This window comes from Epinephelus fuscoguttatus, linkage group LG8, assembly GCF_011397635.1.
Source record: "Epinephelus fuscoguttatus linkage group LG8, E.fuscoguttatus.final_Chr_v1".
Lineage (NCBI taxonomy): Eukaryota > Metazoa > Chordata > Actinopteri > Perciformes > Serranidae > Epinephelus > Epinephelus fuscoguttatus.
Window position 1 is genome coordinate 14,206,172 of NC_064759.1, and position 21,227 is coordinate 14,227,398.

At 40.8% G+C, this 21,227-nt stretch overlaps 1 protein-coding gene across 1 annotated transcript in view; it reads left to right on the forward strand.

Moving 5' to 3' along the window:
• The first annotated feature begins 2,074 nt into the window (after nucleotides 1–2,074).
• Nucleotides 2,075–21,227, forward strand: part of zbtb7b (zinc finger and BTB domain containing 7B) — a 28,393-nt gene continuing 9,240 nt past the window's right edge. Inside the window, exons 1-2 of the mRNA XM_049584246.1 lie at nucleotides 2,075–2,475; nucleotides 4,364–4,469. Coding sequence (XP_049440203.1) covers nucleotides 4,368–4,469 — 102 coding nt within the window. The 5' untranslated portion in view covers nucleotides 2,075–2,475; nucleotides 4,364–4,367. The remainder of the gene's footprint in view (nucleotides 2,476–4,363; nucleotides 4,470–21,227) is intronic.

Sequence of the window (21,227 nt, forward strand, 5' to 3'; positions counted from 1 at the left end):
AAGGTATCAAGAATTTCACAATATAACAGCAACGAATAAAACAAAAGGTCAGAAAAAAACAGCGACATTTCTCAGTTTTTATCTTATGAATCATCTTGCGACCTCCTCATGTCTCAGTAGGGGCGTATCTTCCTATAGGCGACATAGGCACCACATAGGGCGTCACTCAAAACTGAAAAGGCAAAAGCCATGCAGGGTGCAGTGCAAAAACACAAGGAAGACTTGGTTGTTATCTAGCATTACTGCATTTGTTGTTTTTATATATTGATTTCTCATTAGCTCTTGTTAGTAATAATGAGATACATGTAAAAGATGATAATATGTGTCTGCCCTGTGATAGTCAGGCGACCTGTGCAGGGTGTACCTCGCCTCTTGCCCAGTGTCAGCTTGGATAGGCTCCAGATACGCGGTTATGGAAAAAGAATGAATGAATGAATAATAATAATACTAGAGTTCTCAGTGGGCCGAAAAATTACAACCCAAATTGAATCGACCCATGTGGGTTAAAGCCTGAAGCCTGAACGCAGCCCATCAGAGATCATCACATAAAATACTAAGCATGAGCCCGACCAGGCCTGACTCCCCGAAAAAGTCGGCTTCTAATGTCCTCACGTTTCTCACTTTTTAATATTTATTTTTGTATTTATTCATGTATGTATGCATGTATTTATTTATTTATTTCTATTTATTTAATTATTTATTTATTTCTATTTATTTAATTATTTATTTATTTAATTCTATTTATTTCTATTTATTTAATTCTATTATTTATTCAAATTTATTTTATTTTATTTTATTTATTTATTTATTTCGAAAACAAGATTTTTTTTTTTTTTTCCACAGCCGGAGCCCCTACCCGACCCAGCCAATCAGCACACATTTTCAGCCTGAACACGGTCCAACCCGTGGGGCTTTTCTGACTCAGGTTGAGATTGAGAACTTATAATGATAATAATAATATTAATAAAAAGAATAATAATAACAATAAGAAGAAGAAATAGAAGAAATTTGGGGGGGTCGCCAGGGGAGGCGTGCAAGGGCACTGAATGTGCTAGCTCCGGCACTGGGTCTCGCCCCCCCCCCCCCCCCCCCTCACTTTAAAACAAACTAACATGGGGAAGGGGGACTCAGTTGCACCTATGGAACATGTGGTGCACATGTAGTTTTACGTCTTTGTCTGGTGGCACAACCACAGAACAAGCACAGATTTAAGGTTAGGGGGGCGGTATTGGGTGGGCTGGCTGAGCTCACCGCAAAATTATATATAGACTTCCTGCAGCATTACTTCAAACCCACCAACACACTGCTGGAGCTACTGTAGCCGAGGATAAGATTCAAACCTTGAAAAACGCGCGGTGATCCCCATCCCCATAACCACTTCAAACAGGAGGCATATATCTAAGTGCTCAGGGTTTAGTGTGTGCAGTGAAATTAGAGCTGCTGTTTCAGTGTCACTTTCTCTACCTGGAAAAAAAATCATAAAGAAACAACTGCGTTTTTCTTCTTTTCAGCAAACCATATTTTTTTGTCTGATTCACCGATTCATTTTAAAAAGTCCCTTTTAGTGTTGCCCTTTGCTGCTGTTCACACTGGATGTGACACATCCTCTGTATGAGTTTCATTTAGCACAATAAGTTCCGTTTAACTTTGAATCATCTCTCAGCCTCAGTCCAGGCACCTGTTCGGACTCCTGTGCGCTCCCATCTCTCCATCACCTCCAGATGGCTCCTCAGGGAGTTCTGCTGAGTCATGAGGAGGGGGCCACTAAGTCTGTTTCGACTGAAAACGCTTTTGCGTCTGACAGGTAAGCAATACGCAGATATCCTTCAATCCGCTTTCGCTGCCCGCCCTCATCTACCCACCTATGCGCGTTGATGCCCAATTGCGAGAGGAGGAGGAGGAGGAGGAGGGAGGAGGAGCGGGGTCTCCAAACCTGCCCACCTCTCTCCTCCCTCCGCCACCGGCACCGCGACAGACACCGCTCCTGGCCTATCGCGTCAGAGCCGGACCCCCTCCGTCCTCTCCCTCCCTCCCTCCCCTGCGCCCTGCCCACCCCGGCGGTCTCTTCTCCAGCCCTGCCAGAGCCAATCCGCGACTGGGTGTAAGTAGGGCAAGCCGCTTCCTGGTTCTCAGAAAGAAGGAGCTGGGAGTCGGAGTGGGCCAGCGGAGGCAGCAGACAGGCAGGGGGGTCAGAGCAGCAGAGAGCCGGCGGGCTGCAGAGACAAGACAGGAGCCGCAGGAGAGACGCCGACGCACCTTTTGGCGAAGATTAAAAAAAGGAGGTGTCGAGCTGAGGACGGCGGGAGCGGTGACCCCCGGTGGAGACAACTAAACAAGAGCAGGGAGGATAAAATAAAGAAGAAGAAGAAGAAGAAGTAGAAGAAGTAAGCAGGGTGGGACGGAATAATCCAGGAAGTGCGGAGGCCGGTCAGGTGGGAGGCGACGAGCCTGAACAGGTGACACACCGGCACTCAGGTAACTGCTTCACCTGAATGGAAATTATATCGCACCTTTAACTTAAATGTGATGTAAGTGACATGTGTGTGTGCCATGACAGCGCCGGCTCGCCTCAACCTATAGCCTCCCTCCTCCCCCCTCCCTCCCTCCCTCCTTCACGGTTCTGATCGGGGTCATGGGAGGACTAACCACGTCACGGGTATTCGGTAACTCCCGTCGACATTCATTCCCGTTTATAATACAGCCACAGCGCGTCTCCTATTGAGCCTGTGCGTTAAAGAAAAAGAAACTGAGACTGTGTGTGTGTGTGTGTGTGTGTGTGTGTGTGTGTGTGTGTGTGTGTGTTTGGAGCAGGTGCTGCAGCTTTCATATGTGCGTCTGTGTGCGCGCGCGGCCAGGTGAGACAGGCAGAGGCAGAGCAGGGTCGGCGGGTACATTTCTGGAGACTCGGCTGCTAATTATAGCCGAGAACACCGGCTGACATCCAAAACCTAACCTGCTCTCACGCACATCACCTGCCTCTCTGCGCTGCTTGTGGGCACGCACAGCACGCACGGGATGTGTTGGGTTTTAGCCCTCTTGTACCGAAATGATCTCCCTTCAGTGGTCTGTTAATCATCATCATCCCCACTATCATCATCATCATCATGGCGCACCTAGTGTTTTATTTTAATCCTGTCCCTATCCTGTGTTACAATAGGATGTGCTCAGGCTGTAATGTTAGGTTAAGGCTTTTGCCTACCTCATGGGTGGGGAGGGCTGGCATGCAAGTGGGCTTTGTGTGTGTGATTACAGAGGTAGATGTGTTGCTGACTCGCCCCTCTGACAGACCGGCCTAACAAGCTCAACTGGCTTGGGTTTGGTTTCCCTGTCTTGGGCACAGCCTGTTTGGTTAAATCTTTAGCCGTCCATGCAGGTAGTTAATGCCTTATGCCCTTTAGGCTCAGGTGTTGTCGCAGCCTTTTTAGTTGTTCTGTGGCTCACCTCTGGGCCTCTGAGGGGTCTGACACGTCGGCTACAGCCTGAGCTTGTGACCAAAAGTTTGAAGAAGTCCCCTTTTCTTTTTGTTTCACTGTTCCCTGTGTGCATGCCATCATGTGAGTGGACATCCAATGCCTTCTCGTGCTGGGACGGCTGCCCACATATGGAAGAGCCATCAGGCATTTGAAATAAATTCTTAATGCCAGCTCTGTTTTGCCCTAACTTTGTCTGCAACATAATTGGACATCTGTGCTTCATCCCTCGCTCCTGCTGTCCTGACACGACCTCCGTCCTGCTCTGCTTTCTGCAGGGCCTGCCTCTGCTATCTCTTGTTTCCCCCCCGACGCTCCATCATCCCGTGTTTAGTCCGAATCTGCACTTCAGATATGTTCTCCACATCACAGCCTACATTTTTTGAATATTTCCTGGAGAGCTGTGGAAATCTAAACAGTACAGTACATACAGTATGCTGCTAATCACATTCATCTCACAGAAGTGTGTGTGTGTGTCACAGTGTGTGTGTGTGTGTGTGTGTGTGTGTGTGTGTGTGTGTGTGTGTGTGGGCTTTCTCAACTTCACTGACTGTTGGAGAACTTCTTTTCCGAAGAAGTCAAAGTAGGAAGCGGTCGGTTTCTATCAACGTCTTTTTATTTCTGCTCTTACAAGAACCCCCCAACTCCACCCCAAATTACATCTGATGCATCATATGATTGCAGATGAGTGTGTGTGTGTGTGTGTGTGTGTGTGTTTACTCACATGCTCAGTAGCCAATCTATTTTACAACAGAGGAGAAACAAGTGCTTTAATTAGTCAGCACTTTGTGTTTTCTCTCATGTCTTTGTTCACATACTTGGTGAATGCCTGACCCCCGGCCCCCCCCCCCACTCAGATGACATTTTTAACATTGCTTTGCCTTTTCCTTAAGGTGTATGAACTCTGCTGACCTCCAAGCAAAGGACCAAAGAGGAGGGGAACGAGCGGGAGGCAGAAGAAAGCAGGCACCCATCTTCTCCTGGGTTTATGGACTGGAGGTAGGAATAACTTATCGAATTATTACTGTATGTGTCATATCATCAGTTCCAAAATCTGTCCCTCCCTCTTTCAAACACTCTTATATCTATGCTGTCAACCATTTTAGGAGGTTTTCTCAAAATATATTAGCCCTAATAAAGATGATTTTGAGGGTTTTGTTTACGTTAAACAAAGTAGTTGGTACAAAGTGTCGTCCAAATGCATTTTAAAGGAAAGGTGTTAATACCTGTTCCAAATGGCCACACTCGAAGTTGCTGTGACGGAGAAGACTGAGGCGTGATTAATTGCACGGGTAGAGATTATGGGGCACACTTTCAAACACACTTTTGGAGATTCACATGTTTCCCACGGTCACGGAAAGCCTGGAAAAGTCATGAAATTGTGTTGCGTGTTATGAAACTGTCATGTAATAAAACCACAAATGTATTTTCTGAAACTGTCTACGCAACGTTGCTGTAATATGCAGCGATGTGTGACAGCGTGTAGTTTACCATCATGTACATCTCTTCACTTTATACCCACGTTCCCTCTCTCTCTTGATATTTGCCAGCTAGCTGAAATTATGTTTGAATAGAGTTTGAATCTGATATGTTTAAAAAGTGCCAGGCAAGTGGGACAAAAAAACCCCAATATTGTAATGGGTCCTTAAAAAGTGATGTATTGGTTTTGAAATTTTGTCCATGAAAGTGTGTGGGATCCCTGCAGCCAGTCTCTTGTTAAAAGTCCAGTGTGTAGGATTTAGGGCCATATACTGACAGAAATGGTGTATAATATTCATAACTATGTTTTCATTAGTGTATAATTAACTGAAACTAAGAATTATTGTGTTTTTGTTACCTTAGAAAGAGCAGTTTATATCATTAATATGATCTACAGTAGCCTAACAGACAAATGAAATACCAGCTCTAGGTATGGCCATTCACAACTTCATGTCGGCCATCATAGTACTCCTACAGTTGAGTTTCAGTTGATTGTAATTTGCAACCTCATTGCTAGGCATCTATTTGCCAAAATCATGTATAATATTCAAAATTATGTTTTCATTAGTGTATATCCACCAGAAACTAAGAATCATTGTGTTTTCGTTACCTTAGACTGAGCCGTTTATATCTACATATGGAGCAGGTCCTCTATCACGTAGTCCACCATGTTGTTCTACTGTAGCCCACAATGGACAAACCAAACACTGCTCTAGATAGGGTCATTTGCTCTTCTGTGTTTTCATTCCTGTCATCTTGGTACTCCTACATGATTGACACAGCTCTGGAATCTCACAGCTAGATGCCACTAAATCCTACACACTAGAGCTCTGAAATCAAATTTTAGATCATGTGAAGAATGATAAAAAAAAGTTTGAGGTAGAAGTCCAGAAACTGTGTGGGTGAAAGGAGTTTCAAACCCCTCTACAAGTGCTTTGTTTGACTCATACTGATGTCTTAAAAGCTGCTACAAGGAACTTTCATTTTGTTCGGATTTTGGTGGCCCCTGTTGACAAAAGCGGTAGTTTCCATGAGCACAAATGCTTTGTGTCATAAAGATTGTGATCTGGGGAGTGTGTGCATTTTTTTTTGGAAGCAAGTGAAAGATTTGTTATTCTTTATAAAAAAAAAATAGAGCTGTTTTGTTTTGTATAGTGATTGGTGGCTATATAAGATTAATAGCTGTAATGTGATGATGGTGAGACAAAATAAACTTTGTTCTCGCCACCAATGGTAATTCATATATTGATGTAAAACCATGTCTCGAGATGTATCTCATAAACAGAACAGACATATTACATACCTGTGTAGGCGAAAGAGGGCTAATTCAGGATTGGACGTGAGTCATGTCTTATCCTGCAGTTCTTTCCACTTGTTGGACAACCAAGGCCGACTGGTGTTTTCGCCTGTGCTCTATCACTGTCCTTCTCAGTTTTTAGCTTTTTCTGGTTCTTCAGTCAACTCTTTTCTTTTCTCTTTGCTGATCCTGCCCCCAGTATTGGCCATAAACCCAAATTATAAGAGAAATCTTCTCCTGCTTCCACTGAACTGTCAAATATACTCACTGTGTACTCACTTTCAGTTTGTATCATGTAAATGGTTTCGTCGGACATAAGGACAAGCATTAAAAATAACTCTAGAAAGAGTCAGTTATATCGCTGATGGACTTTTTTGCTTATGTAGTTCATATGAAGGCATCAGTATTAAGCAGCATTTATACTTGTGCGTTGGTGTGTCTGTGTCACTCTGCAGTTACACCTCCAAAACACTAGTTGGCTGTGGGGTTTCTGTGAAGCACTGTAAAGCTTAGTTGATTCAAAACACACATTAAACACACATTAAACATGGCTTAATAGAGACAATTTCAAACACAAATACACAAATCAGCTTCACTGTAACTTGCAGCATTCACAGACAAAGCACTTGTCTTTATCTGGACACATTTTCCCCACAAATACAACATGCTAACGTTATTAGCACAAGCCTATGGCATTTTATATTGTATAAATTAGCCTAGCAGCCAATGAACTTTTCCTCCTCTCTTATGGAGCAAGGGACAACAGCAACATTTAACAAAGGTAATGTTACATAATTTAGCTTCATTACAACTCACAAGGTTCACTGACAAAACAACTGTCTTATACTAAACACGTTTTCCAAACAAATACAACATGCTAACGTTATTAGCGCCAGCCCATGGCATTTTACATTGTATAAATTAGCCTAGCACATAGTGGAGATTTCCTCCTCCTATGGAGGCTTTATTGTCTTCACAATTTATTGTTTCTTATCTGTGAAATTAAAGTAAATAAAAGATTGGTTTCCACTGATGGAAATTGTTTCAGCTTACAAAAATAGACAGGAGGTCTCCGTCACTGCGACGTGTAGTTACATTTCTGGGGAGGTGCACGTTTGTGAAGTTGTTTCATTTTGTTGTTGCCGTGCAGGAAAAACGCCACTGGCGAACCATGTAATGTGAATGTTAATACACTTAAGTGATGGAGGTTAAGATGTGATTGGTGTTTTCAATCAAATCAAACAAGCTTGATCAACATGCGCACTAAATGCACAGTTTGTGTTTTCACATACCTCACTGAAACCAGTACAGAGTAGTTTTAAACGTTACAGATTTCAGCTTCAAAACAACAGCGAATCTGCCTTCAACTCCTCTCACTCCATGTTACACACACACACACACACACACACACACACACACACACACACACACACACACAGAATCACAGATGAAAGTTGAATCAATTCTAAATGATTGAAAATGGACTGAGATCATTTGAGTTTATGGAGCTCAGCACACCGTGTGTCTGAGTAACACATGTACTCAGATAAAAGGGTTTGACTACTTTCTCTTCTATGAATCACCCAGAACAGTTAAATCTGCATCTATTTTATTTATCCTGTCACTCTGCCGTTAACACCACAAACACATTGTTGTGGGGTCAGACCTCATTAAACATTATTGGTTTATAGGACGTATAAAGAGGATGGGCTTCTGGAAAACATCATTGTCCTTGGAATAAATATGAGCTGAATAAAGTGGTCAAGCAGTTGAATATTTTATGGGCAACCTGGAAGTTAACTCCTCTGTAGTTTGTCAGCTGCAGACGCTCAACGACTTCAATCGGCTTTTAAGGAAGGTTCGGGAGTGATGCCAGAAATACACTCTTGTGTTTAAAACGGGCTTGTGATATTTATAGGTTTTTTGGTATGTGATATAATCACAACAAAGCAGCGCTGCCTTTTGAGAAGCTTTAAAGCCGTATTGATGTTAGTGTAACAGTAATAAGAAGGCTGAACCAAGACACAGTTCTTCATTGCCAACATTAACAGCTTCTTTAGCTCCAGGATAACGTTATGATAACTCATTTAAAAAGCTGCGATCAATGGTGTAGGTTTCGTTTCAACATTAAGGGGAGAACATACATAAAACGGGGGATGTGGGGGTCCTCTGCAAGAAAATTTTGAGCATCAAATACTTACTTTCCTGCATTCTGCTGTATTTCTATGCAGTAGTTTGTGCATTTTCTGTATCAATTTATGGTTTAAATGTCTTAAATTTTGATAAAAGTCCTCTGCTACTTTAATGGACAAATGTCCTCCTCCCACCCCCCAAAATCTGCCTATGCCTGCAATTAAAATGCAACTGGAAAAAAATTATAAATTTAGATATTATTAAATTGGGGAAAAAAGAGGTTTCTGGGCCAGCCCAAAACCCTAATTTCTGATTCCTTTAACTAATGTACTTTATTACTTTACTAATGTACTATATAAAAAATTACAGATAGCAAATTTAATGTTCATTATACCCCATAAAAATTAATATAGAATATTACTGCAGTACTTCTTTTACACTCACTTTTTTCAGGTTTTTAATATCACTCAAATTTAAGTTACTGTTCAACCAAGGAAAAGTCAGGTTAAAAAAAACGTTAATTTTCCTCCAAATTTTTTAACTTAAAACTTGAACACAACAAGAAAGACAACAACCAACCAAGCCATAAATACATATTTTTGATATTCTTTTTTTTTTTGTCAAATTATGGCTGAGCAATATATTTGCATTGTATTGATATTATGATATAAGACTAGATATCATTTTAGATTTTGGATATGTTTTACAATTTTCTGAACTTACCAGACTGTTCTTGCTGTTCAATTATTTGCCTTTACCCACGTAGTCATTATATCCACATTACTGGTTATTATTTATCAGAAATCTCACTGTGTAAATATAATGTGAAAGCACCTATATCATCATGACAATATCAGTATCGGGGTATTTGGTTAAAAATAGCGATATCTGATTTCCTCCGCTTCACCCGCTGCTATGCAAATGATCATAAATGCACTGAAAAAAGACTCTACCATGACTAAACATGGTGCATTAACATTAAAACTAAAATTATGTAGCATAAACCAAACTCAGTGCATTTTTCGTAGTGTTGTAACGCACTGATTTCAGCTGTCAAACAACTACAGACCAGCCTCTGTCTCCTCCTGATGACTGCTGATTATCATGAGAGGAAACACGACTCCTAAACTATATTTTTAAATACTTTAATATACATTTACAGTATGTGAAGGATAAAGTCTCATACAGCGGTGTATAGGCCTCTTTGAATGTTAAGTTTAAGCTTGATTTTGTGTTAAATACACTCATCGACACTCGTATTTTATTTGAGCCGAGTATTTTTTGTGACTTCGGTGCGCGTGTGTGTGTGGTGGGCAGGTTGGTGTGACAAATCATGTGACCTCGGCTTTGCTGGAGGATGACTGGTGACAAGCATGTGTCCGTGAACTAGTGGTGGGTAGGAGGAAGTGACTTTGAGTGGTCTGTCAGGCGAGGAACACACACACACACACACACACACACACACACACACACACACACACACACACACACATATATATACATGCATGCACACAGTTCCAGGAAATGCTTTAATTAGGGCATGTGAGCCCATATAAATTCCCCCTTTTCAGACATGGGTCTTTCAGTTTCATACAAAACCAACTGAGTGGGAGGAAGGTGGGGAGCGAGAGACCAGAATGGGGGAGGGAGAATGGGAGTTGAAAGAGGTAATATTTGAAGGTGTCTCACCCCTTTTTGTCAGGCCGTTTCTGTCTACTTTGCAACAACCGTTACTCTGAGAAAATCTCTCTATTCCCTACTTTTACTTTGATCATGCAGCAAACAAGGAGAGATGACACTTCTGCAGTCACACTGGTGTGTCATCAACGTAAAAAAAAATGGGCCTTTGCTTGTCGAGAAGAATATATTTCTGTCTGTGTTTTATTTTCATGAAGTCATGATGATTATCTCACTCAGGTTTATGATTGGAAGTCCCCTTTATTTAAAAATGCACGTAAACCATGACCAAATTCCTTTGACCTCTGCAAAATAGTGCGTTTTCACCATATATGGCGGTTGTTTCCCCACACTGAGGCAGTCATAGCCCAGGGGTGACTACACAGTGTCCGTAATCCAGAGTGCTGCTGCGACTACAGTTGAGAGTTGCCCCCACTCGATCTGTGTCAATAGAGGAAGTTATGTATCTGCCATTTCCTCTTTTCAGTCATGAGTTTCTGTAGCATTTGACAGCCCTCCCTCGCTCTCGACCACCAGCCTCGCAGCCCACGCTGCCCGGTGCTAACAGATCAGCAGGTGGCCGTGACTCTTCTTCTTCTTCTTCTTCTTGTAAAGAGTCAGAGGAGAGAGACAGGCTTGAGAAAAAAAAGAAGCTACGGGCTGAAGGAGGGATCGTGATTCAGCTCTTCTAGTAACAGTGCAATTGTTTCTGTACAAATTGAGCGGGCGGTTATCATAAATAGGTACAGTGAGACAACGCTTCAGGGAAAGTGAGAGAATAAACACCCAAACATGAGCAGGCAAAGGGAGTCATTGAAACTGACCCCTTTCATGTGTGATGTTCAAAGGGGAACTCCAGCAGCAAACAGAGGCTTTTATTCCAAAACGGCTGCAAATAATCCCTTTTGGAAAAATAAAGTCACCTTTGTTTTGTTATTATGAGAAAAACAAATGTTATTATGGTGCAGACATGAAATATGACACAGCTGATTTGACTTTTGGATCAGACTCCTTTTAATAAACCACTTCTTCCTTCTATTTTGCCTCGTCAAACATCCGTCACTCTGAGTGTGAGAGAGAAAATGTTGCTGTGAGACGTCCATTAGGAAAAGAAGTAGTCAGTCAGTTTAACCTCACGTCTGCGCAGCTGTCTGGTTCCTGCAGCACAGCTGGACCACAAGTCAAGTTGGGTTTTGAAGTTCTGATAATTCATGGATTGTAGCTGCAGTAAAAACAAACCTCCTCCCCTCCCTACCACGTCCTTAATCTGATATATCAGGAGGGTGACACATCTTTCACTGAAGTCCTCAAACTGTCTTTTTACCTCTCTCTGCTTCTACAGATCTGAATATTTTTTTCTGTTTTCTCTTAATCTCTGTCAGAGCTGTCTTTGCTCTTTTCCTATGTGTCACCGTGTCCTCCATTTATCTCTCCATCTGTTCTAGTGGTCGACCATTTTTACTTCGCACAGGAAGAGGAAACTGATCAGGATCAGTTAGTTTTGCGACATTTCTCTCTCTGTGTTTGTGTGTGCGTGTGTGTATAAGTGTGTATGTGTGTGTGTGTCCAGTGCTTTTGCAACATCTTCCTCTGAAACAGGAGGTCATTTGTGTAGGAGAGCTGTTGAGACCCTCCCAGTGATGTGGCAACTGAAAACGCGACACATGCACAGAGACAATATGTGTGTTCTTATCACCTGATAAAGTTCCAAAACCGGTTGTTGTTTCTGCGGCCGCCATTAATTTTTCTTTGGTTGAAGACATTTTCACTCATATAAGATCATTTCTTTCTTTTATTGCAGTTATTTCCTGTATTCATTCTTTGCATAATTATATTCACAGGCAGAGTAGCTGCACAATGTAAGTACACATGAAGCGACTGTACACGTCACACTACATAGGGCTGCACAGTTAATCCAGTATTATTGAAATCGCATCATTGCCAAGTGCAATATCCAATTAGTAGGAGCTGCATTTTTTAATAAAGGTAAAATGTGTCACAACATGCCCTTTATAAACAAAGTACTGCAGTGTTACAGAGACGCCCCGGCCTAAAAATCCTCCTTCCAGATGTAAGAGAACTTCCTCGTTTGGTACAGACCTCAGCAAAATTCACATTCTTCGAAATAAAATGCAAAGAATTACAATATTCAGTAAAATCATGAGTCACTGTCATGAGTCTCGTCATCTCATGAGGCATGAGTCTCATCTCAACATCTGTCAAATTAATCACAATATTATTTTTTTCATATCCTGCAGCTGTAATACTACATCGTTATTTTTGCTCTATCTACTTCACCCTGTCTCCACAACCAGCCCACCACTTTGACTGAGGGGTGAACAAGAGGAAGAGACATAACGTGTTGTAAGAGTCGTATCTGTCAAACATCTTCCCCCCCCCCACACACACACACGCATACACACGAGTACACCTACAGTAATCTAAACGTACACATACATACATTTACAGATTTACTGCATCTCTGGAAAACCTTAATAAAGTTTGTGCTCGAGCTGCTTTTGTGAAGTTTATTATTTTAAAAAATGAAAATCACAGTTTTGAAAATACAAGTAATATAGGAGTCAAAATAGATTAAAACTGAAGTAATTACTAATTAACAAACTGTTGGATAAATTTATTACATTGTTAGTTCTTATGTTCAGGTCCAACTGAACACAGATGCACAAATGTACTTCTTGTAAAATCTGACGCTACTTCAAATGTTTCCTCACAGTTTATAGTTTCATGTTAAATACATTTATACTCTTTTATTAATTACTTACTCACATTTTATTTAAATGTTGCTCAAAATATTCAGTATCAGATGATGGAAAAATACATAATTTTACAGTAAACTTAACATTGCTTATACCCTCTACATAAAAGAAAAAATAAATAAATAAAGCGTCAAAAATAATTTGCTCTTCAGCTACTTACAAAACAGACACTTATATACATAACAGAGGCTTTAATATAACACAAAAATAGTAAGTTAAAGGGACAGTGCAGCTCAATATTTTATTGGGTTGTTTCTGGCATCAATCAGACAAAAAGCTGAATGTTCATAGTTTCGTAGCTTCATCTAATCTGTAACATAAGAAAATCAGAAATTTATTTAACAACACAGAATTAAATATCATTTGTTTCTTGGCACAGATTTCAGAGGCGTCATGATATTGGCCTCGATGTAAAGTCTGACTGAAAAGTGACTTTCACGTTACGGATGAAGTCCTCCTACTGTACCTGAAATAAATATTCCTCAAGCTAATCTTTAAAACATGTCTTTACTCTCTATGTAAATGCTCAGTGTAAAATAATTTATGATTTTGACCTGAGTTCCTCGGCCGGTGCTCCATTCCACGATAAATATCTACGCAGCTCATCTGATTGTACCGCGGACTGACAAGTTAGGACGCCTCCGCTGAGTTACAGCAAGTACGCTGATGAGTTACTGTATGTTTGACTGTAATGATACTTTATCGCTCCCTTGTTGCTTTCATTACAGTTTTTCACATGCAGTGTAAACAGTCGTCTCAGAGAGGAAACGTCCCTCAGCTTCATCCACTCACATGAGCTCATCAGACAAATCATTAAAAACCACACGCAAAAAACATACACAAAGTTTCTCTCCTGCTCTTATGTATCAATAGAGGTGCCGTGTTTGATTCGCCCACACAGCTCCAGCGTTCTCACACACACACACACACACACACACACAGAGTTGTGGAGTGTTTTGGGGGGGTAGAAACTGCTGACCAGATAAGGAGCTGTAAGAGCTAGTAAAGTGTGAAACCACTCCGTCAGCATGCCTCCTCTCTCACATCTGTGTGTGTTCTCCATCTTAGGGTGAAACTCCCTTTTGGTGATGCTAATGATAGAGGTGGCTGCCACCACATCTCTCCCTCAGACATCTGTGCACACACCCACACACACACGCACATACACACCTGCAAGGACTCTTGCTACTTCCTGTGGCTGCGTGCATGTGTTCACCTCTTGCTCTGTTTATCTCCCAGTCGTCATGTCACTGCTGTTCTCCCTTCTCTTTTTCTGTCTCCCCCTTCCTCTCCCCTTGTAACCTAACTCTGTCTCCTCTTGTTTCATGTCTCCTCGCTAACACAGATTGTTCGAGGCTGGGACTAGATTTTCCTGTCTCAACCTCCCCTCTTCTCTGCTTTATCTCTTAGAGTGTATCTCTCAACACCCACTCCCCATTCACTCACTCTCATGTGTCTCTCCTCCCCCTTCATACCCTCCTTTTTTCTGGTGTGATTTCTAAGAACATGTGTGTTTTTAGAAAACATACCTCCCTCATGTTCCTTTTGTTGTCTTTTCTCAAATCTCGTACTGTTTTCCTCTTTCCAACCTCAGATTTATTTCTTTTCCTGCTCCCGCTTCCTCCTCCTTTCACAGCAGCTAACAGGGCAGAGACGTTACACATAACACTCCTCTCAGAAAAAACTAAGAATATATGTGCTTTAACTTATGTAGGAAAATAACTTTCATCAGTTGCAGAGTGTTCACACGCAGAATGAAAAAGCTGTAAGTAGGAAAAAACTTTGCTCTGTAAAAACATAGCTTACAACAAAACTGCAAAACAAAAAAATAAATAAAATGCATGAAACCCACTCTGTATTTTCAAAGAACCTTCAAACATGGAGCCTCACAAGCAAAATTGACAGGAAATAAACTGGTGTGTTTAACTTCTGTTGTATGAATGAAGGACTTTATTCCACACCAAAAAAAATAAATAAATAAAAAAAAAAAAATTAAATGTTCCTACTCCTTTCTTATATTTCTTGTTTAACTCATATTATTTCAATAAATTCCCAAATTTATTAACAACTAATATACAACTATCCCCAGTCTATTCATCCCCCAATTAAATAAATAAGTAATAAACCCAGTTTATTATATTAGTATCATATTAAAAATAAATAAGTGTGAAATTGATAATTCAGCATGTTGGGTTGCACATTGGCCAGAGTAATATATCAGTATTATCGACAGTATATATTGAATTGTAATTTAAGGCGAGTTATAGGGTCGGGCACTTGGACAAATATATCGGCGACTCACTGGTTGTTTTTTAGACAATTTTTGTTATTATATTTTTCACATTAATCGGCCTGCCTCCAAAGTACATGTCAGGAATGCTGCTCAACAGACAGCTGGCACAGAGCGAAAGATTGCAGGGAGTAGAGCCAGAAGAGCTGGGCGGTGTGGAGAAAATCAAATATCACAATAGTTTTGACCAAATAAATCAATATTTGATATTACAAGGACATTGCAAGGTTGACTATTGGTGCATTCACAATTTACACACTAATATTTTTGATAAATTATAATGAGTAATGTAAATATAATGACTAAGTGGGTAAAAGCAAATAATAGAACAGCTACAACAGTCTGAAAAGTTCAGAAAATTACATCACTGTACTGTAATGCAGCCATTGCAACCAGGAAACAATACAATATTAAAATATTGAAAATCTAAGACGACATCTTGTCTCATGTCACGATATTGATATGATAAAGATATATCAGTCTGCCCTAAGAGCCAACATATTCTCACATCTAACACGGTGAATTTAGGGTTTATTCCCGTTTATTTTGGTAAGTGTTTTTTGTTTATGTCAGTGGTTTCCAACTGGTGGGTCGCGGTCCAAAAGTGGGTCATGGTTCCATTCTGAATGGACCACAAGTGACTCACCCACATGTCAAGTTTGTTAAAAACACTCTTAAGTACAGTGAATCTCCAGCACAGAGTGTTTATTCTGAAGTGCCATTTCCTGCTGTAGAGTGAGTGACGAACAGACAGCTACTTGACAGAGACAGCAAACTAGCTTGATGGCATGACCAAACGCAAGTGTGACGCTGAATGTATTAACCTGTGTGGACCTTGAACTAATGACTAAGGAGAAATCTGGACCTTGTGTCTGGACCAGTCAGTTTATGATGAGTTAACGAGGCAATTAAGCTAACGCTAGTCTTAGTACGGTGAAAGAGACACAATTGAAAAGAAGGTGTACAGTTATATTTTTGTGTTTAATGAGGAAAATCATACTAAGAATATTTCCTATATTTTTTTTACAAGACTTAAAAAAAAAAAAAAAAAAGCAAGGAGAGCTTGTGGAACGTAATGGTAGCAAACATGCTGCTTGAACACATCTCTCAGCTGCACATTCATGTGCGAATATATCAGCAACCAGATACCAGAGCCCAAGATGCCACCTATTCATTCCAATGAGATTGTTTGCCTGGTGCATACGCCAAGAAAAAAAGGTTTCTAGTTTCCGAGTTAACGTCTATGGTATGCAGCCCACTGAGTATGCACAGTGGTGTTTCTCACACTGGCCCTACCCACAACTTCCTGCTCAGCTTATAGATGGCGTCATGGATTTTTAATTAGCTTTTCTGTGGTTGAGAAAAACTTTGCAATTTCAAAACCTCCATGGATCCAAAATTTGTAATAGAAAGAGTCCGAATTCACCCTGTTTGCAGTTTGAGGTGTCCTGTTTACAGTTGTGCAGATGTCTCTTTTAATGATGGTCTTTGGGGAAAATGCTTTTGGGCTGCAGGACTTGAGCTTACCTGAGTGGCCACTGGTAAGAAATGAAAGCAATGCTGAGCGGCTTTCCTGGGGCCTCATCGGCAATCGCCGAGTGGGCTAGCAAGATATCGTATCGGCAGAAACTCGGCCTTTTCCTTCAATAAAATATAATTGATCCTAAGTAAAATGACTTCTCAGTTGTCTTGTGGAAAAGTATCTTCTAAAAGGCTCCAGTGTTCATCCCCAAAATATTTGTATTAACTCATTTCAAGGCATTTGTTTTAAGTTCCTGTGATATTTGATGTCAGTGTTGCCCTTACAAAGACTACAGTTCTGTTAAGAGACTATTTTATTTACATTAACGTAAGGCTAGAAGTTGGTGAGTATTTCGGGGACAGAGCGTATATACGTGCACCCAAATGTCTCGTCTTCATGTGTTGATAAGCTGATAATCCTCCAGCAGATTCACACTGCTGTTCAGGTCTGGCATGCAAACTGGCTGCTGTTGTAGCTCGCAGCGGAGAGTTTGTGGTGTGTGAGGGTGAGGGGATAAGGGCCTCTGCTCTGCCAGCCAAATGAATAATGTAATGTGTTCTTGGAACTAAGACCACAATGTGCGCATGCGTCCACACACATACACACACACACACACACACACACACACACACCATATAATGCCCCAGTGACAGTAAGGCCAGAGGAGGGCTGGTTGCTGGGGCTGTCTTGAGTAAAAGACAGAAGTTCTGCTGAGTAACATCAACTCACTGGACTTCTCCTTTTTTATAAATTCCTCCACAGGTCCCGTCACATCAGGGTGCAATCACTCTAATTATCATGATGGTGTCTCGCGTCTTCTCAGAGACAAATTCAAATGCAGATTCAAATTCTCCCCGGTTGCATGTGTTTTTATATCTCCTGCTGGGATGCAAATGTTCAACCCAGAGGGAACTGTTGGGACGCGGAGCAGGTGGAGCTTGTTTTTATCTCCTGGCAGAGATGAGCTGCGTTATTAGAAGACCTGGACATGTCTGCATGTGTGTGTTAACAACAGTTTGGGGTGTATGTTTGCTGCTTTTTGCACTCAGATACTCCTGTGTGAGAGTGTTCTGCTGGGCCGAGTGCAGCTTTGGTTTGGCAGACGTGTGTGTACTCGCATCTCTTCTCATCCCCCCCCATTTCCTCCTCCCCTACTCTTCCTCAGAGAAGGTGTCCCAGCACCACACTCCACTCACTACCCCAAAATAAGTAAGGTGTAAAGAGGGTGAAAACTTCTGTCTTAGCCCTTAAAATCAGTCGGTCACACAGAGAAGAAAAGTGGTGAGAGGAAGACGGAGTGAGTGGAGGAGAAACGGTATGAGCTTGAATCTTACTTTCCATGTGTTTGGCCGCTTTTGTTGTTTTTCTGGCACAGTGGTAGTTTAGCATCGTGATTTGTTTGTGTTGTGGTTATGAATAACATCTCAAGTAGTGTGTTTTATGTGAATGAAAACACTCGTAGCTGTGTGTGTGATGCCTCAGTGTGTGTGTGTGTGTGTGTGTGCATGTGGAGGAGGGTTTCATTTGCTATAGAGAATGGACAGCTGCTGCTTGCTTGTGAGCATTTTACTGTAATAAGTACATTTTTAAAATGTTTCTGAGCTGCTACAGTGTTTAGAAACAAAACCATACACAGGTTTTATACAACACAATATTGTGGACGTAAAAATATTACAAATTGTTGGTAAATTTTGTAAAGTCTGCTTTTAAAATTTCACTCTTTTTCCTTCCAAGTTCAGTTTTAACTTGTCTAAGTCTAAGAATGATCCATATCCCTGGTTGTTTAAGTACTGAGAAAGCTGTCACAACACATGCAACTAACTATATGTGCTGACATTAACCACCATACACACACACACAGTCACAACACACACATGTACGGGCACTTTGGAAAACATCTGACATCAGAATTCATAAAAGCTTTTCTCCTTCTCCCTCTCAGCCACAGTTTTCTGTGAATAGTATAAAGTCATATTTTCCCCCTTAGCGCTGGAGCCTGATATAATTGAGGTGGACTGGGAAAACTTACAGACTTTAACGGAAAATAAGACCCATAAAAATAACACTAACAGTTCTAGTTCCAGTCATCACACACACTGCAGAGGGATTTCATGATATAGACGGTGGATACTATAACCTGCTTTTTTCACCGAAGAATAAATCTTTGTGTGCAGGTTTGGTCAATCCTGCTGCTGTAATTTTCCTGGCCTCCGCACAAATTTGTGTCAATTTTTTTTTTTTTTTTTTTTTTAAAGGAGTCACACTGAGTCGTGGTAGTGGACAGTAATGGTGGATTTAAGTTTCCATTTCCTTTTCAGTAAAAACGAACCCTCGGTGAATTCCCTTCCAAATGTGCTTCATTCGAGTTTTGCTTAAGGTTTACGACCTGGTCGTACGACTTCAGTTGTAGCTTTGGGTTTATGACGCTTGGCCTGTTGGTTAGATAAAGACAAAATGGTTAAAAATCTCCAAATGTTATCGGATGTTTTAAATCAAGTAACGAATTAATCCTTGTTGTTAAGAGGGAGGAAGAGTGTGCGCATAATGAAAGCAAGGGATGAGGAAACCGTAGAGATGCAGAGGAGGTGAATTCCTCCACCGTCGACAGAGGAGTGGGAGGTGAGAACAAAAAACAAAGAAAGAGATAAGAGGCGATTGTTGGAAGGATAATATCTTAACATCCGAAGCGTCAAATGCACAAAAAGCTAAAAAATTGAAGATTTTTTTTTTAGATAAAATACTTTTTCGGTGAACTTTTTTTTTTGTGGTTGAATGTTTTGGAAAGACTAACAGTGACAGTGACACACCTAAAGGCAAACAGTGATATCAGTTATTTGACTTTAAGCTACTAATCCTTCATTAACATGAATAAACCTACAACAGCAGTAATTATGCTTTATGATAATGGCTGAGTATGTTCGTTCGTGCTCGTGAACGAACAATATTTTGTTTGCAAGGCAAAATGTGTTTGTGGTGTCTGACTGTGGGCTGTTTTTACTTTAGTTACAATATGTTGCAAGGTTCAGCAGCTCATGCAGACATCCCCTTGGTTAGTGACAAAGAACAGAAAGAAGGTGACAAGGAAGGAGAAGAGGGGATATGAACTGTGTGTGTGTGTGTGTGTGTGTGTGTGTGTGTGTGTGTTTGTGTCATGATGTGTCAGTATTAAGTGACTCACAGACAGACAGAAAATTGATGGGAATCGTCGCAACTTCTTTGCAATCTTATTATTTTCCGAACACGCCTGTGTTCTGAGGAATATGCCTAAAATAACAAGCTTGAACCACCAACCACCCATGATGCTTTTTTTTTCTCTCTCTCTCTCTCTCCCCTGCGCCGGAAATTTAACGTGCGTTGTTGTGTGCTCCTCCTGAAACCCCTTTGTGTCTCGCCTGTCTGCACTGCTTTGCTTCAGTTTTCTGTTTTTGTGTTTCAGTGACATGGGTATTTCAGAAATTGGGAAAACATGACATATTGTGTATTTATGGATTTAATAATTGTTGGTGGCATTCCTGTTTTCCTGTGGATGCATTTAAACAATGTGTAGATTTGACGCTGATCCTTAAATATGAAAGTCAGGTCTGTTTAATTTCCACTTATAATGAGACAAACTGTATGCTCACAAAGTCGAAGGATACATCTGCATCTTGTCCTGCTGAGGCTATGGTGGAAAGTTTCCAATAGGATTTTTTTTCCTATGTTAGTACACATCTGTGTATTATACAGGGCTGCAACTCATGAATCATCTACAGATCTGACCATAAAATTAGTTTTGTTTTGATAGTGATACCAAAATTGGAAATGCCTCCGATACTGCCTAAAATGCTGGAGAGGGTAACGGCGAGTACGCGTGACTATGCACCAATCTGATTCGACATCATTTATAAATAAACATTGAAGTATTTTCACACCCGGATGAAATGGCAGTTCTCCCAAAATTCAGTGCTTCTTTGCTGCTTTAAAACAGCACCCTACACAGCACGTTGCACTGTGCAGCCACTGGCAACTACTGTTTTAGAGCGCCGAAGAAGAATTGATTAAATGGAGCGCTTCAAGGATGATGTTTTTCTGTAGGCCAGTGTTAAAGTTAGCATCGCCCTGGTTCCCTAATCAAAAATCCAATGGGATTTTTCCATTGGATTTTGGATTACTGCATAAAATAAGCTCTGTGACAAATGAAACTTTATGATACTTGCACGTTTTGTTCAGCAAGATAACCTTCACAACTGTTTATTATTTCTGAAGCCTAAATAAAAGCACCAGAAGTAAAGATCTAACATTAGGATATAAACAAACTACATTACGGTCTCATGACTTGACATCGCCACTAGCCATGTCCATCATGATGACATTCTGTAGTCTAACGTAGCCACTTGTTAGCAACCGCCTTTTTTTTAAGATACATTAAAGCTTCAAAATTCACAAGTGGGGTATTTACTGACATATTTTATGCCATATAACCAGTGTTGGGGAAGTTACTTTTAAAAAGTAGTGTTTGCTCGTTACTCGTTACTTCTTAAAAAAAGTAATCCCTTACTTTACTTAGTTACCCTCTGTGAAAAGTAACTTTTTACGTTACTCG